The sequence below is a fragment of the Motacilla alba genome, chromosome 1A (assembly GCF_015832195.1).
Source record: "Motacilla alba alba isolate MOTALB_02 chromosome 1A, Motacilla_alba_V1.0_pri, whole genome shotgun sequence".
NCBI lineage: Eukaryota > Metazoa > Chordata > Aves > Passeriformes > Motacillidae > Motacilla > Motacilla alba.
Genome location: NC_052031.1, coordinates 44,178,969 through 44,197,450, shown reverse-complemented (window position 1 = coordinate 44,197,450; position 18,482 = coordinate 44,178,969). Strand labels below are relative to the sequence as shown.

Sequence of the window (18,482 nt, the reverse complement as noted above, 5' to 3'; positions counted from 1 at the left end):
AAGCCAGTGGGCAAAAGTGAAGGATTATTTTATTTTTTATTTCCCACGCAATCCCTTCCTTCTAGATCACACTTGAGGTTATTTTCGTACTGAACTTTAAAAGGAAGCAAGTTATAATAAAAAGGCCTGCTGAGAAATTTATACACAAAGTAAAAATAAAAGTAAAATAACTAAAAATACTATGGTGTGTAGTCTAGAAAGAACTTTTAAGTAAAGGGGAAAAAGATCAGTAGAAGTGCAGGTTGTGGAGGTGTCAATAAAACACAATAGGTCAGCACATGCAAATATATCAGGCTACATCTAACATCCTCACAGGCTGTTTTACACAGCACTGAGGGGGAAGCTGTAAGACTGCACTATCAAGCAAAGTACAGGAGGTTGTTTATACCATGTCTGGACCTGCACAGAGCCTGCAAGAAGCCTCCCAGTGCTCCCAGTTCTGATGTAAGCATGAACAAGCTTGGCCTGCCTGCCTCTAGGCCCACAGCAATATTTATCCATCTACTGGATATTCAAACCCATACATCATTAAGAGCACAGTGCACTTCAGATTTGGATTTCTGTAGGTAACTTGCTGACACCCCAAATTCCCCCCCACAATTTTCCTAGTGCAGTCTCCATTACCAGCATTTTTCAGATGCTGGGCTGTGCCTTCCTAGGACAGTAAAAATGCTCCTGGAAAAAAGAAAGATTAGAAATTACAGGTTCAATTCCATGTCAGGAGAGCCTAAGTTCACTTCAGTTATTTAAGCTGGTTATGCTTCACAAGAACAGCATGGGCAGTACAGACCCCTAATGGGAGGGACAACAAACAAAACGCTGGGATATGCTGCTCACTAAGACTTTTAAGAACACCAAAGGTTAGCTCACTTTCTTTGAGAGAGGAGGAAAATGGGTATTATATGCTCAACATGTCCTCCATGATTTGAAATGTTCCAGGAAATGTGACTGTCAAAAAAGTTTCATGACAATGTCAATATTATTTCAATTAATGGCATCACTTTAATGCAGTAAATACCTGAAGATCTTGAGGGCGATTCATTAAAATCCTGCCCCTTCACAGGTGATTCACCCATCAAAGGCAAAAAGCCATGATCAGTCTACACCTGAAAATGTAACCATCTGAATCCACAGGTCTAACAGACTGAGTTAACATGGTTGCATTTTTTGCTGAAACAGAAGCTTCAAGGCCATCACAATGAAAAAGTCTGATATAAGGACACAGTTTTTCAAAGTGTATGGTTTTAAGACCTTCTTCAGCTAAAATTCTAATACACAGGCTGACCACTGTCACTGATTCATTTGACTATTTCATCTCTGAAGTGTATCCCATTAGCTGCTAAATTAATCTCCCACATTTACCTTTTTTATTTGGGTTTCTTCCACTCATTTTTTCCACCTGAGAAATGGCTTCTTCCCAGCAGCTGTTGCTTGCCTGGATATGAGGCTGAAGAAACTTTAGTTTTTGTTCCAGAACCTGATGGGCTTCTGTTGTCAACTCGGGTGTCTCCTTAGTGCTAACAAGCTTTTCAAGCTCATCCTCAAGAATTATTACCCTAAGTAATGAGGAGACAAACTCATTAAGTAATAATAAATATTTGTCTTCACCATTCTTTCAGTTATTTAATGTAATATACTGTTATTTCCTTCAAGTTTTAAGAACCAAACTCAGTCAATTCCTCAAAGATGCCCCAAAATTTTAAAATTAAAATATTTTTTTCTACATCAAGATACATTGCTTACCTGCAATTGTTATAGTAATTCTTATATGTAAGATTAAAGGAGTAGGACAGTCTCTAACTGTTTCACCAAGGCAGTGACAAATCTTTTAGGATATTTACTAGTTAGTTACTATGAGCTGAATGTTCTTATAAAGCATTTGATATGTGGAAAAATCAATGGAAGATAATTATGTTTTCATATTTTTTATAAGGGAGTCACAAAAGCAAGGCAAAATCTTAGTGCTGCTTCTCTTCAAGTTTTCACCAGATACTCAAAGAATACCCAGGAAAAATATCAGATTTCACAGCAAACCTTTGAGCCCATACTGTGTAAAGATACAGCTATGACTGCAAAGACTTTTTTGCTTTTAGTTGGGGATACAAGCTGACAACCCAAAGAACTTCAAGTCCAAAGCCTTCTGCATACTCTGTTAATTCACGTGCAAACTTACTCATTGAGCAGGGCCTTGAGGTGCAGCTGCAAGCTGCGCACCGCTGTCTGGAGGCTGTTCAGCTCTCTGCACTGCTGCTTGCCCCTGGCTGGCCACTGCAAGCCTGCCTGGTGCTGGGTTTCGAAGTAGCGGTAGAACTCGTAGCTCCTCCTGAGCTCCGCCAGGCAGGCGGCGAGCGTGTCAGGGAGGCCCTGGGTCACGTCGCGCAGGATGTGGTGGGGCAGCCGCTCCGGCGACGCCGAGGGCTCGGGGGACGCGTTGGCCGGGGAGAGCAGCAGCGCCAGCCTCCTGAAAAATTCTGAACTCTGCCCTACCCAGAGCTGAAAGAGCACCTGCAAAACAGGGTTGGGTTAGATCTGTGCACCTGGGAAGGCAGTCAGCTTCCAAAGTAAATGTACAGATACACCATGGGAAAACATTCCTTGGCCGGCAATGGGAACTTTGAAAAACTGCAAAAATCCGCTGACTGTTTTTGAAGGGTATTCCAGAGCACGTGAGGTTCAGATCTTGTGAACCTTAGGTGACTGTTAATTCCTTGATGAGGGATATTAAATGCAATTATGCTCATAAAGTTGTCAGAGTCCAAAACCTCATATTCCCGTCGACCAGTTTCATTATTTGCTATAATCTCCACATACCCTACAGCTCGCAAAGGGCTGCCAAAATTCCAGTGGCAGCAAAGACATTTTTCCCTTTATAAGGCCAAGCTGTCATTTCTACAATCTAATAACTACTGCATTGCCCCACACCCAACCTTGAAACATGAGCCTAATTGCACTGTACTTCAACTAAAAAATATTCTACATCTGAAGAAAGTTGAACTGCTAACTTATTTCTTTTTTCCGCCAAAGTAAGAAATTCCACCAATCCTACTAAGGAAGGAAAGTCTTTTAAGAAATTGATTGATTCACAATGTTATATATGGTACAAAAGAAGCCAGTCCATCTGGGAGCAAGGCAGTCCAAAATTTCAATTTCTTGAGAACTTCCACTTCCAATGAAATGAAAATAACTGTTTTCTTAGTTTAGAGAAGTTTGCTCAGTAGACCATGACAGTAGAGCAGCACCTTTTATGTCTAAAATGAAAAGGAAAGGTTATGATACTTTTCTCTGCAATAATAACCCTTATTAAAAAGGATCAGCTGTAGGTGCTTATGAGGTGCAGACTGAAACTTGTTCACAAGCATTCCAGACCAAGGAAGACAAAACATTTACATCAAAAATACTTGGATGCAAACTGAGAAAGTATTCCAGAAGAAAAATGAAATCTCAATTTACAAAAGATGCTCATGAGAAAAAAAAATACATGAATGACATGAAATTAATTTGGGGTACACATGCAAGACTGATTTGGCTGGGTGCAAAAATACAAAGCAAACAAATGGGCAGCAATCACTCAAGTGTCCCTGAACGTGTGGTGCCCTGGGTAAAAAATCAAAAGCTCATGCTGTAATATGCATAAAAGACCAATCTCTTCCACCAGACATAAATCACAGGCAGTAAAAAAGTAGCACACAGAAATAGTGGACTTCAGGAACTGATAATAATAATAATCAAAAACCTACCTGAAAAAAGGCATGACAACAAGAGAAAAGGAAATTCCAGATGTATTTATGGTTGCAAGCAACTTGCTCTGCCAATAAGTACTTCTTTGCTGACACAAAATACCCACCTGGCTCTCCTCAGCTTAAACTGGGATGTTTTTCTTAAGTGAAAAATTTTCACTCTTTAAATTGCTTTACTTCAGGGACAAGGTAGCCAAAAGACACATGCTACACTTGTCATATGGCTTAGCATGACCAGCACTTTAATATAAAGGCAAATTCTCTCAAAGTGAAAAAAAAAAAAAAAAACAAAACAAAGAGAACTGCACATACATCCAAGGCTCACCACACAAATATGTCCCAAGGTTATCAAAGTATGTTATACCGACACAGGAATCTGCTTAGGACTGATTTATGTAAATTTAGCTTGGTTCAGCTATACCACACCCAGCCTACATTGCTTTTAAGAACTACCATTGAGATTTACTAGTTGTTGAGAGTTAACTGTATCCAGAAAGTATCCTGACCAGGTTAACTAAAACAGAGTTCAGTTAAATTACTGCAAGTTGCAGGTAAACAAAGGCTTAGCTTACAAGCTTGGGTGCCTCTGACTGACTTCTTGTGCTTAAAAAGAAGTGGGTAAATTAGCAGGCTTACATGGTTGCAATTAGAACTTCAGCTAATGAAGTGCAATAAAAAAAAATCCCAAAAACTGCTATTTATTGTAGCTCTTAGCTTAAAGCTAATTAGACAAAGCCTCAAAGCTTAGTAATCACAATTACTGGTAGCATTTACTGTCAGAACAAAAGAAGTCAAGGTCTATAAATTAAGTGAAAAAATGCAACAAAAGCCAACCCCAGAGAAACACAGAGGTCATATAATAATGGAATTTTCCATTAAAAAGACAATGCTAAAGGGGAACTGCCCTGGCAGAGGGTCATTAGAGTATAGAAGGCTTGTATTCAAATTAGATCTTCCTTCCAGTTGACTCATGCAAATAAAAAAAACCAACAAAATCTCAAAACAATATAGATAAAAAGGCCATTATATGGTTGTCACTCTGTTCACATTAAATTTTTTTCCAAGATCAAAGAACCACAATGGCTCATGGCAGCAGGGCTCCAAGCTCATGATTACTGCTCCTCAGTGTGACTAAATGCAACTACTCCCTTTGGCATTTACAACTAATTTGTGATTTTTGATGTCTCTCTTTTTAGTCACATCAAGAGATTAGATAAAAATTAAGTACAAATTAAGTACAACTTATTTTAAAATTAAGTACGAACAATTAAGTACAATTCCAGAAATTATTTTTTTCAGCTGGGATCAGGTGAAATCAGAGAGCAAAAAATCATGTTTAAGGGGATTGATCAAACTGATTATAGAACACTGAATTGAACTTCCATGATTTGCAGAAAAATATCCTAATGTTGTATTGAGTAACTTCTCTTTCTCTACATGCACAAAGAAATCAGGTGAATGCTGATGAATGTAGAAACACATGATAAGAGCCTGACTGATTACACCTTACCCTCAATTCAGTGTGTTGCTACAGGCTAGGACGTCCAAGCCACAGGACTTCATGACAAGAGAAAGATTTTCACCAGGAGCCTGCATGGATGCATTAAGCCCTTCTAGGAGAGCTTACCTTGAGTGCAGGCAAGCTGAAACCATCAGTCAGATTGTGTGCCTCCTCTTCAGAGACCTGCTCTTCACTCAGTCCCAGACCCAGCTCCTTAAAGGGGACCACACAGATGTAGCTGGTCACGTTGTCACTCTCCGAGTTCAGAGGGTAAGTTTAGCTGGAGTTAAGGTGGTAAACAAAGCCACTTTTGCATTAAACACACAGAAAAGGAAAGAAATACTTAATAAGGTTTCTGATTTCAGGCAGTTTTTATGAAATCACATACTTTCATCCCAAATCCACCTGTTTTGCAAACCTTATTTGAAGCACAAGTTTTAAAGGCACTTAGAAGGACGAGAGATAAGACACTGACAAAACACCTATGTCAAAATACAAACACATAAAAAGAAACAAAGTAGATTGATGAAAAATCCCTGCATCCCTTTTAAATGAGTGAAACAGCTTACTTTTAAATACTGAGTTTCCAAGAGATAGTTCATGTCAATCTTAAACCAGAAAGTAATAGAGGAAAGAGAACAATTATGCAATTTTAAGTTTTAAAGGTAGCCTGTGTTATAGACTAAACTCAGGATGTGAATTTGCAGAGATGTCTGTCTGTGGATGGACTGCTCAGAGGTCTTTACAGAAAAAGGTCTTTGACATTTCAGAGAGCTCTGTGAAGAACAGGAGCTCCCTGACTGTGTAATACCATTAACTTTATTGATTACATCACTGTAAAGACATTATGATCTTGGCAGGATGAGTGGCAAACTAGTGTCTATCAACACCATTCAGCACATTTAAAATCTCAGTAGGAAAATGTACATTTCTAGTTCTCAAAAATGCTTAAAAAGTAGGAAGCAAGCCCAATATAACTGATACCAGAAAACAGAAAAAATAATTCATAGACTAGGCAGCATTTATTTAAAAATAGCACTAATATTAGGATAACCTCAGACTGGGGGGGAACAGTTTAAGATTTTTCCATGTTTTCTGACAGTTACCCAGTCACAAAATAGTAAAATTCATTTTAATTTGAATGAATTTAGAAAAAAAGAAATGTAAACTTATGGCCATAAGTACAAAATCACATCTGTTCCACAGAAATATATATATATTTGTAAAGCATTAATGAAAATATGGTCTTAATTTATTTGTTTTTCATTTGTAGTTTGATCTAGAAACTGAATGCTCTCATCTCTTGCACATAAAGCCAATTAGAATCACTTGTCTCTTGTCCATCTAATGTGTTTGCCGGGGGAAGCTATGAGTTCCATCTGCTTTCACACCCCAATTTTCCATGTGCTAAATTCTCACAGGATTGAACTTGCAAAACTGATTTGCTCAAGAGACTTTTACCACTTAAGCAGATGAACATTGCAGGAAAAAGTAATATTCTATGTCCCAGGAAACAGTAAAGCAAAGTGTTCAGGATCTAAAAAAATACATTTCTCCCTCCTTTGTTCCTGATGTCTGGAAAGGAAGAAGCCTATTAAATGTTCAAACAAAACCCTGCAATGTAAATTAATTAGGATCAGAATATTACTTTTGTCACCAACAGCTGCCTCATATAAATGGTGGCTACTATGAATTAACCTGACAGCATGCCCAGCAGAGGGAGCACATAGGATGAGGATGGTAACTCCATCAGAAATTGAAAAATCAGGTCAAAACCCTTCAGGACCACTAATCTTAGAAACTACTTATACATTTTGTTAGCCTTTTCCTGCAACATGGCCTTTCCAACAGTATGAACACCACAAAAAGCAGTTTGGACACACATGGATTCCTAAGTCATGTTAAAAATAAATTCCCGGCAACATCTCAAATGTGAGGTTTGACCAAGGAGCCACATACCTATGCTGTGTCTCAGCCAGGGATTCCCAGTGACCTCCTGCACCTCCTGCCTTGCCCTCCTCTACTGCAACCCTTCCACTCCCATTTCTATCTGACAGGTGAAAGCAGAGAAGTGATCCCATGCCTCCATTAGCTTCCTAAGGATTAAACATTTAGAAAGTTTAAACACATACACACCATTATATACAGGAACACACTTTCTTCGTGCACTTTGATGTTGTAGTATTTTTAGCCCTACTGACTTCTGTTAAAGCCAAAATACTAAAGCCTAACTATCTTAGATTAGTTAAATTTTTCTATGTCTCTGTGAAAATATTTCATTAATGTGTTTAACTTACATGCCTTATTAGCTTGAAAGAAGAGAAGACAATGCTACTTAAAAATGAACTGCCAAATCCAGAATAAAATACCTGTACAGTGAATGTCTAACCTCTTATCAGGTTAGACACTCTTATTTACCTATAGAAAAACAAGAATGCTAATGTATCCCTGTATGTAACAATTTAACATTCAGACTTTAGTCTTCAAAAGCAAATTCCCATCTGAAGACCTAACAGGAGGGCCTCACTGGGTCCCTGGGAAATCCAAGCTACTCTTCTACAAATTCTCACCTGCTCACCAGGGCTGAGCTAAGCATGCGATGAACTGGCTGGTCAAGGAAGAAACACTGCACTGAAAAATGCCCAAGTGTCTCTACTCAGATATTTCAGCGTGGCAATTTAGGCTTTTATAATCTCAAGAGGGTACTACTTTTTGTTTAGCTTACTTGTTTTCTTGCATGAACTTTCCCTCTCCCTAGTTAAAGCTATGCATTTTTCTAACAGTTCATGATGCAATAACTAAACCTTTACAGAGGAGAAGGAACAAGTTTTTACTAGATTTACTACAGGAAATTTGTAAATGTCCCTGTGTCCAGTGCATCTCAAAGACACAGAATGCATTTTATATGCATTCCATTCTAATAGGGTAAGATATCACTCAGTTTAAAATACTACTTTCCAATGTTTGGTTTTATCATTAATAAAAAATAGCACATTTATGCCTTGACAGCAAAGAACATCACCTCACAACAAAATCCAAGCTTTTTAAGTTTATGTAGTCCAATGCCCAAGTCCTACCTATCAAAATTGTTCAAATCAGACCATTCTGCATCAACTGAGGATGAGATTATTAACATCAGCCAGTAACACAGGCTACAAGATTTCCTCCATCCAGCTTATATATAATTACATCAGATTCCCATGATGCAGAACTCGCAAGGCTCTTAAGAATACAAGTGTTAGTCAGCTAGCATGCTGAGGGAAGCACTGCCTGAGTTACCACACAATTCAGTGGAAGACAGTGCAGAGAGCTTTTGAACTGGTCTGCACGACATCCTGTACATACTTAACCCAGAGTGCCTAACTTCTAGTTTAGGCTTTCAGCCATTGCATTCTGCTATAACCTTAGATTCTAAATTAAAAGAGAAATACTCTTTTCTATGGCATTGTGTTCTGTGATTTTGAGCAATGCACTCTTGCTGACATGAACAAATCAGAGCAAGAATGGTGTGAGCAAATGCTGAATTGTTTCTGTTAGTACCCAACTGTCTCTCCACACAAAATGTAAGCAATATGACTTTCCATCTCATTAAATCACTGATCTACCAAGTTTGACACAACTGCCTGGTATAAGGCTAAAATATGACTGCATATTTTCTCTTCTACATGGGAACAAATTTTAATTAGGGCAAAATTACTTAACTGTACTCACTGAAGGCAGTTATCTAACTAAAAGAGGGTACACTAGCCACAAGCAAATATTGCTGAACTTCTAGTTCTACTGAATAGAAGTGAGAATGATAATATATCAAGTTTATGCAATTTGTATCCCCATGAATAAAGCTGTGACCTAAAATGTTTAATTCTCTGTCACAGGTTCATCAGATTGATCTCCTTCTAACATATTTGACATACACATTAATAGAAAAGCTTAATTTGTTGCAGTTAATTTGGCAGAAGAAAACCAACTTACCTTTGAACACAGGGATGTCGAGTGAAAGGCCATATTGTTCAGAGAAGAGGAATTATAAAACAAAATCTTGAAGGCTCTGAAACACATCATCAGCATTTACACCAAAGCACGGGTGTTAATAATGATGTTTTCAGTGCACCGAATCTTACCACACTGCACAGTACACAAAAAGGGAAATTTTAAACATGTTCCAAACCAAACACAAGCCCAAATTTACTAAGCTACCTTTTCTTCCCCATGTTTAGGTACGTAATTAGATGCTGTATGTTTCTAGACATCCTGACTCTCAACATTGGCCCAACTGCGAGTAGGCAACATGGACTACCTGAACTGGCGGGTTTTTACAGGAAGGATATTTTTTCAGCATGTACAGAGTAGCCAGTCTTGCAGCTCGGAAGTTGGCTCTGACGGATCGATACACGGCTTTCCGGAGGCCAATCAGGTGCTGGCTAGGATGCTGTCCAGCTTTATTAAATGGGCAAGCGGCACTGACCCTGTCAAGCAAACTTGAAAAGTAAAATGTGATACAACTGTACAGATGTCCTAAAGTATTTTTAAAGAACAGTACATCAGTTTTCCTATTTCATTATTTAGAAAGCTTTTTCAAATCACTCAGTAACTATGAGACTAAACCCTGATCATATCAATGATATACTGAATCAAAATTTCAGACAGCAGACAGGATTCCTCAGTAAATAGCTTTAATTTATTCTCATCTGAGCTGTGGCAAAACTCCTGAGCACCTTTATTTTCTCTAAAATTTTCCAAAATGGTATAGTAATGGTAGATATACTGTAACATTATCTCAATCAGGATTCAAAACTATTAAAAGCCCACTGTCAGCTTTGAAAGTTTTAATAAACATGTATTTAACATATACCTCTTTATATCCAAATTTATTTTTTCAATAATTTTTGCAGAAAAAAAGTGCCAACACATAGCTTTCCATACAAAACACTATATTCTTTTAACCTTTCGGATGCAGAAAGTTTTCTAGGTGAAGAAAAATATTATTTGAGAGGTGACATAGATTTTATCATCATGCAATGAATGGCAGCTGTGTTTGTGAGAATCTTGACAGGTAAACACATGACATGTGTACACCACACAAACATATTGGAAAATACATTTGGTGTCTGGCTATTCCAGTGGATATACCATTCATAAGAAACAATGCCATTTGCCTATTAGAATATAACTCAGATTGGCTTTAGCACTGTAAGAAATCACCTCATCTGGAAATAAAATGAATTGTGATCTGGGTGAACATTGAACACCTCTGTGGAAGTTTAAACTCCAGCTGTATCTTTTCATGTACAATCTGATGTCAAACCTGTGACTGAGACTCTGGAAACAGCCTCAGTGCACTCTACTTGCTGGGACTGTTTTTTACTAGGATCAACTCGGGAATGAACATGGTCTGGACAACAGGACAATCAGTTGTGATTAATTGTTTGGGGACTGGAAGCCTGCTTCTGCTCTCACCTTTCCCAGGGCAGAGTGAAGAGGAGATTTCATGTGCAGTCACTTAAAAGGGAAAAGCATACAGGGTACCTCGTAAGCCTGAGGTGGGTTGCTGCATTGGTAACTTATTTCTGTAGTCCATCTGACTAAAAAGCTGACCAAGTCACAGACTGACATTGCCGGGAAAATGTCAGTCCTACTCCGTGTGCTTTGCTGGACCATGCTGCACATTGACTGGGAGGGTAAATAGCTTGTGGCCTTCACTATCAAGTATGAAAACCAGAGCAGCCCACCCAGTGAGCAAGGCTGGAACCATATATCAGTATGCTTAACACCATTAACACAAGCAGATTCATGCCAAATATTGCCATAGATTGAATATGCAAGCTGAAATACAATATAAAATATCTGCATACCATTTTAAATTATGTGTTATTAAAATGGTTTATATAACATCTCATAAACGAGATGTTTAAAATGTGAAAAAAATAAAAACCAAACTGTGTTCATTTCCATTTCTAAATGTAAATTTAAAATGCTAGCCTTGCTGTATGTTTCACTAGGGAACACAGCATGTAATGCAGTACATGCCAATGTCTAACCTTTCCCCAGCTTTTAGAAGTACCAACTGGAAGTGTTTATGTATAAACTCTCACATCAGTTTGTAGACCCAAGCTCATGTGAATCGTCAGAAGAAAGCTCAAAGAAAAGGAGCAAAATTCTTCTACCATAAAAAAGAGACAGGGATCTATGTTCTACTACAGAGATGCAGACTTTTCCAACTCCTATAGAGAACAAATATAGCATAACTCAAGCACAGCATGTACTGCCAGTATTCAGCAAAACAATCTGCTTTCCTTCTGGAATGGACTGTTTCAATGCTTTTTATAAAAAAATTCTTCCTTATTTGACTAATTTAATAAGTAGAATCTATTATATGTATTTCTGTCAGGCATGTCACATCCCTAAATTCCTAGTGTTTCCTTTATCTTCACAGATCACAGAATGGTTTGGGTTGGAAAGGAACATGAAGATCCTCTAATTCCAAACCCCCTGCCATGGGCAGGGACACCTTCCACCAGGCTCCTCAAAGCCCCATACAGCCTGGCCCTGAACACTTCCAAGGATGGGTAAGTCACCACTTCTCTGAACAGTCTGTTCCTGTGTCCCACCATCCTCACAGTCAAAAATTTTTGTCCTAATATCTTATCTAAACCTGCCCTATTTCAGTTTAAAGGCATTCCCCCTTGGCCTATCACCACACACCCTTGTAAAAAGTCTCTCTCTTATCCTCTATGTATTTTAATTGGACTTACATGTTATCAAAATGTTATCAGCTTTGCATATCAGCCACAAGTAGCAAGAAGCAAAGGAAGTTTAAGGGTGAATTTCCCCTTTCCTACAGCTCCAAACCCATTTTACTGCATGGAACAACAACATATTACTGCATTAATTTTACAAGCCAAATCTTAAATTGGCTTGCAACTTTTAACAAGTTTATATAAACACATTAATAAAAACCTATTACTGCACTCCACCACGAATGCAGTTCTCTAAAGATGCTAATATACATCCATATGTATTAAGTTCACAGAGCTTAATTCAAGTTTAAAATACAGTAAAAAGGGAGCATTTCAGAAAAGAAGATAATTATTTTGGTGACAAGCAAGGGAATAAACACTTGCTGCTTACTGCTGCAGCCTTTCATTATGTATTCCTTCAGTTTTATGATGTACAAGACAATGGGCATACTTTCATTACCCTCCAGAAATTCCAGGCTGCAACCTGTGATCAGGCTTCATTTGGCTAATTGCAAATGAAGCAATTAGACAGAAATACTGCCCTTCTGCCAGAGTAGAGCACTGCCCTACCTTTGCTACACAATTTCTGTAATCCAAGGCACCCAGGTGAGGTCTCGGCCATCTCTGCATTACAGAGCTGGCACCACACAGACACACCTGAGATTCCAGCAGAGCCTTAAACACTTCCAAAGGCCGTGCAGGAATCAGAATATCAAGTTGTCTTTGAGAGCAGCTAATGTAAGAGAAGCCTGACAGGATTACAGAATCACAGAACAGTTAAGATTGGAAGGCACCACTGGAGGCCATCTAATCCAAGCTCCCTGCTCAAGTTCTTAGTTCCTGATCTAATTCCTGTTCTAGTTCCTGTGGCTGCAGTCAGATTTATTGGGAGGCAAATGAAAGCAAAAGGATGTTTGACTATCTATTTGAGTATAGCAGGCACTACCACACAGTAATAAACCACTTAACCTATAGAGAACTGACCAAAACCTCATCAGTAATAATCTACCATTTACAGAGACAGTCCAGTATCAATTAATAAGGGGCAAATAGGGTAGAATAAAGCAAAGCCGTAGATATTTCAATGGATGTGTAAATTAGCCTGTGAGAACAGCAATGGATGGTGTCATGGGGAGGAAAACCAGCACTGGAGCATGAGGAGCTTCAGGCCAAAGCTGCAGACCTGGACTTGCCCTGTCAAGAGTTTAGCTAAGTACAACCAGTCAAAGTCTGAGCTTGGCACTATTTAAATAACAGCTTCAGTGTCTTTCCACTCACAATATGGTCAATGCACAGGCCTATGCTGAATCAGCAGTACCTTGAAACAGCTGCATATGTAACACTGACCAGGATGCTGTACCTCACTGAAATCTCATTCCTTCAAGGATGTAAAATAACACAAGAGGATACTCAGTAAATTTTCTTAAAGCACTAAGATTTTGATAACCTTACAGGAGAACATACTAAACTTTGTTCTGCTGGTTTACTGTAGAAAATTCTAGGGAAAAAAAAAAAGGAAAACTAGCATTTTGGATCATACTCAAAAGAGGTACCCAAAGCAAAGAATTTCACACTGCCCTGTACAGCAGCATCTCTTGCATATGTGGATGCAGAATAGGACACACTGGAGTGAGAAGTTCCTCTAGGCTAAACCAACCCAAAACTTGTACAGCACTGACTTCTTTATACTGTACAGTTGTTCCAGTAAGGATGCTGGCACAGTCAAACTTCTCCCACTCCATCCATATACCCAAGTCTTTTGAAAAGCTTGCCAAAGTTTCAAGTAAAGAAGCTATTAGATCAAGCATCAGCTTAAAGACCAGTCTGTTTTTTGTTAATCTGTTATCTCAGATATGTAGTAAAAGAACAAGGCAGCAGCAATTTAGACATTGACCACAAGTTCGTTTGCTTAAACTTAGGCAAAAATCCAAATGTTTTTCTCATCTGTAATTTGGACAAGCCTGAACAATAATTGCTTTTAAGAACCCGTTTGCAAAGATAAGACTGCCTATTGCTCAAGTATATGCTTCTTCAGCAAAAATCCAGACCAAAACAAAAACCTCACAGCTAGGCAGACTGAAGACATGCTCATGCATTCCAAAGGGAGAATGAAACATTTCTTCAGTGAAAGACACTGAAGGTATCTCAAGCTAAAAAATCAATCCAGAATTTTAAGTCTAAAGTTGCACACTTGCATGTAAGAACATGTGTCTGAATGCAGAAAAATTGGTCTGGCATGGGTAAACATCTTGTTGCCCACAAGGGAACTTCTGATTTTTTTTTAGAAAGAAGTTGACTATATTTTAGGTGTTGGTGTTTCCCACCTCCTTTGGCCTTAAGCGGAATTGGCACACATGGATTCATCATAGGTGGTTACAATGCAACCACGGCAATGAGAGTGCACAGAAACAGGCCTGTTGGCTTTGGGATCACTGCATACACTGAACACTTTCTGATTTCCTTTCAAACAACAAATCAGGAAAACTTATCAAATAACTACAAGAGCTAAATAATCAGAAACACTTCTGCATCACTTAAGTGGAAGAGAGGCAAATTCAACAGTAAATAATTTAAGAATCTAAATGTTTCAACAACTGTATGCAAGAAAAAAGACTAATGTTAACTTTACTTGAGGTAGGAAATGATGTTTGATGGTTTTTGCTGATTACTGTGTTCTCACTACTTCAGACATATTTGTTAAATAAAAATAGAATGGTTTTCATGTCATCCTGTTTTGTAAAATATGAGTGATTACATACAGATCAGTTTATTTACATCAATTTGGTAATGTAAGATAAAAAACTCTCTAAATGACTCTCCAAAATAGTTAACTTAGTTCCAAGTCCATTTCTTCATATATTTCATTGCTAGCAGTGCAGGACATTCCAAAGGCACGTAAGTTTTGTGAGACTTAATTCACCTTCAGGATGCAGGGTTTTAATGCTGAGATGTTAGAATTCTTACTTTTAGTATGAATGGTAATTATACTACTTCATGTAAATGAAAACCTTTAAGTATTATGTTTTTCAGTAATTCCACTTGTTATGGGAGACAGTGTAACAAGACAATTTTAGATGACAGCTGGTTTGTATGGATCTGTGTATTGAGTAAAGTGAAATACAGACTCACAGGGTAAATCCTCTGGAAATCACTTCAGTCTCCTGAATGAGTCGCAGAGCTTTCCTCACGAGATTAGTAAAGGCTCGGCTATTGGCCACTGTTTCTTCCAGCTGGATACAGTATTTTCGCAGGGACATTTGCAGCTTGGCTGTCCTCCACGTGCCCCACACTCTAAAGGCCGCATAGAGGAGCAGCAGGGGTCCGCACAGCAGCCATGAGGATTCCTTCCACCACGAGGGAAACATGAGCAGCGCACTTACAAAGGCAAGGAACAGCGAGACATCCCTGCAAGCAGAGACAGTAGCACCAACCACACATTACTCAGGGCAAACAGGTGGGAAAATTACCAAGTGCTCAGTTACGTTTGAGATTACAACATCTTACTGTGGGGCTTTTATGTAGGTCCTGATGGGAGCTGTAAACACTGAAAACTACCCCTCGGGACAGGTTTAGATGAATACCTACATGATATTACTTGGCTGGTAAACTCTAAGGAAACCTTTCTTCAGGTTTTTTACAGCATGAGTAGGAGAGTAATGTCCCGCTTTGAAAGGTCAGTTTCTCTTACACACTTACATGACTTAAAAAAAATAAAAAAGAAAATTAAAAAAAGAAAAAACCTGACAACTCAGCATTATAAACCAGGGCGTGTAGGAACTGTAATATCTGTACTTCCAGGTTCAAGAGTACAGTAGGGAAGGGCATGTTTCTTTTGGTAGCAAATCCCTCAGTTAGTGCCAGCTGTATTTTTTCTAGAGTCTGACTCATTTAACTTGGACACCAATGCACCACTAGTTTCTAAGATAATTTTATAAAGATGGCTTGAATAATCTTAAAAAAAAATCTGGCACCTTTTGAAAATCCTTAAAGAATAGATTTCCTAGTATCTCACTTACTTCTCAAAGACATTTAAAAAGCCTATAAAGTTGTTACTTTCCTCTATAAAAATTCAACATAAATAAGTAACTGCTAGAAAATACACTGTGTTTCATATATATTATTACATGGTTTTGTAAAATAATCACACTCTTCAGAGAGATGGATGGGATACCCCAGCTTCAAGGTGCATTACAACTATACTTTTCCAGAATGTTTTCAATGAAAAACATTTTTTCCTTCACCCCCTAAAGCTGTGTATCCTGTATTTAGATTTGGAAGTATAGACTTGGAATATTTTTCCATTTCTAAAATAAGGCACAATCTCTGCGTTTCTATTTCCTGGACCATTTTGTGGTCAAATCTCAACCAGCTTTACAAGTGTTAACTCTTTAGGGCTACTGGCTACTGACAGGTTTCAGTAAAAGTCCAGGGTTAAAATACTCCAAATATGTAACTACCTCTGAAAGGGAGAGATACACTGTCTCTAACTTCCTTGGTACATTAAAAAATAAAGTACCACAAATAAAATAAATCAAATCACAACAATGAAAGATTAGAAGGAATTTAGCAGCTCACTTTGTTCATTTTCACCTTCTGGTTGGTTAACCCAGATCATCATGGACAGACCAAAGATGAAAATTGAGACTCCACAACCCATGTTGTGGCTCTTCCAGATCCTAAGTATCCTTGGAGTTCAAAAGATTTCCCCCAAGTCCCAGTTTGAATCACTGGCAGATTAATTGCATTATTCTTCCTCATATCCTTCCCTTTTCAGAAGAGAACAAATAATGACTGATCACCACCTTCTACTGGTTACATATCATAACACTGTTCCATCCCAGAGATATGCAGATCCTTTCCTGAAGTAGTACTGCATCCCCAATTATTCATCGCTTGGTGTTTCTTAACTTGACCTTTCCTTCCCAAGTGTAGCATTAAACTTTTGTCTTTTTGAATTTTCTATCATTTTCAAGGTATTTCTCCAAGCTACTGTTGACCTCTGGTCTACGAAAACACAAACTTGATGTCATCTAGAAGGTGACCAACATTCACAAATTTTATAAGTGTACTTTATCAGCTGAAAGTTAAAGAAACTGAATAATGCTAGGACCAGAAAAATCTGGTTCAAAAGTTCTTTTGTTTGACAGCGAGCATCAATATTGACACAACTTAAAACAGTTGAGGTGTGACTCTATAATAATTTTGTCTACTTTTTCAGTGTATATATGGGAAAATAGCACTGGCCCATATGATGTGATTTTTTTTCTACTGATTACCACATTTCCAAGCAAGGCACTGTCAGAACAACCACTGGCATTGTTATTTTTTAAATACAGGTGGTAGCTGTTCAGATACTGCTGCCCCACACACAACATATTTTATAAAGACCACACCAAAATGAACACTTTTCAATTCAGTCTTCACACTCATGTCTCATTATCAAAATCACCTCTATATAGCTTCAGAAATTAATGAATTAATCAACTATGTTATTTCCTCCTTATAGAATATATTAGTTAGTGAGTATTTATTCATGTTCATGTAGTTATCTCAGATTAAAATTCACTCTTTCAGTAAAATGCCCAATGGAAAAAACATGCTTATACAAAATTCTGGGGACCAGTAGAATAAAGACTCAAGGACGTGAGAAAAAATATGGTTACTTTAATGTTGAATTTTATATCAAGAATGCACAATATATTTTTTGCTTATTTCACAGTGACTGTAATGGTAGATAGCCTCAATACAATACCAAATATTAGGAGTTGCTAGGGAGCGTAGCGTTGGAAGCTGTCTCTTTTCCTGTTGCTTACACTGCCCTGCAGACAGGATACTGGGGTCAAGGAATTCAATCAGTTCCACATCCTCCTGCAGCAGAACTTCCTGTTGCAGGATGGTACGGAGCGTGTCAAATCGAAATCCAACATCCTTACCACATACAAATGGGCAGGAGAAAAAACAGGCATTAGTAAAGAATATGCAAATTCTTAAAATTAAGTTAGCAGAACAAGGAAAACACCCACACACCCTACACTTTTCTGACAACAATCTCTTCCCAGAGCAGGGACATGTTTCAGATATATCACAAGTAGCTACTTTTTTATTAAACTTGCTTAACTTTTAAAGCTCACATACTACCTAACAGTTCAGGCTTGCAGGATGCATCACACTGACTTTGTGATCTGACCCGGACAGTAACAATAACTGGAAACACGCCACAGAGTATACCAATACATTGGCATATAAGAGAGGTACTGAATCTATTGGAAGATCATTAAAAAAACAGAAAATACTTTTTTTTTTTAATGTCATGACATCATTTATATCATTAACAAACAAACAAAACTTAGAGAGAGAAAGAGAGATATTGCTAATTAGTCAACAAAAAGTCACTGGTGGATACTTAGTAACAGTAGTGTCAGTGCACTGGATTGAAGCCCCCAGCCAGGCAGTGGAGTGCCCTCCTGCAGGATTCTGTACCTTTCCCAAGGGAACTCAAGCCACACA

At 38.2% G+C, this 18,482-nt stretch overlaps 1 protein-coding gene across 5 annotated transcripts in view; it reads right to left on the bottom strand.

The window, feature by feature from the left end:
• Positions 1-18,482, bottom strand: part of VEZT (vezatin, adherens junctions transmembrane protein) — a 58,384-nt gene that overhangs the window by 18,650 nt on the left and 21,252 nt on the right. For 3 of the 5 annotated variants that reach the window (XR_005258862.1, XM_038153178.1, XM_038153179.1), the window contains exons 4-9: positions 17,728-17,903; positions 15,105-15,380; positions 9,567-9,716; positions 5,365-5,512; positions 2,174-2,505; positions 1,363-1,556 (exon numbers count right to left, since the gene is read on the bottom strand). Coding sequence is in view for 4 of the 5 variants with exons in the window: in XM_038153178.1 (XP_038009106.1) it covers positions 1,363-1,556; positions 2,174-2,505; positions 5,365-5,512; positions 9,567-9,716; positions 15,105-15,380; positions 17,728-17,903 (1,276 nt within the window). In the remaining variant the exon portion in view is untranslated. The remainder of the gene's footprint in view (positions 1-1,362; positions 1,557-2,173; positions 2,506-5,364; positions 5,513-9,566; positions 9,717-15,104; positions 15,381-17,727; positions 17,904-18,482) is intronic. The other 2 variants (XM_038153177.1, XM_038153180.1) reach the window with 1 other exon arrangement.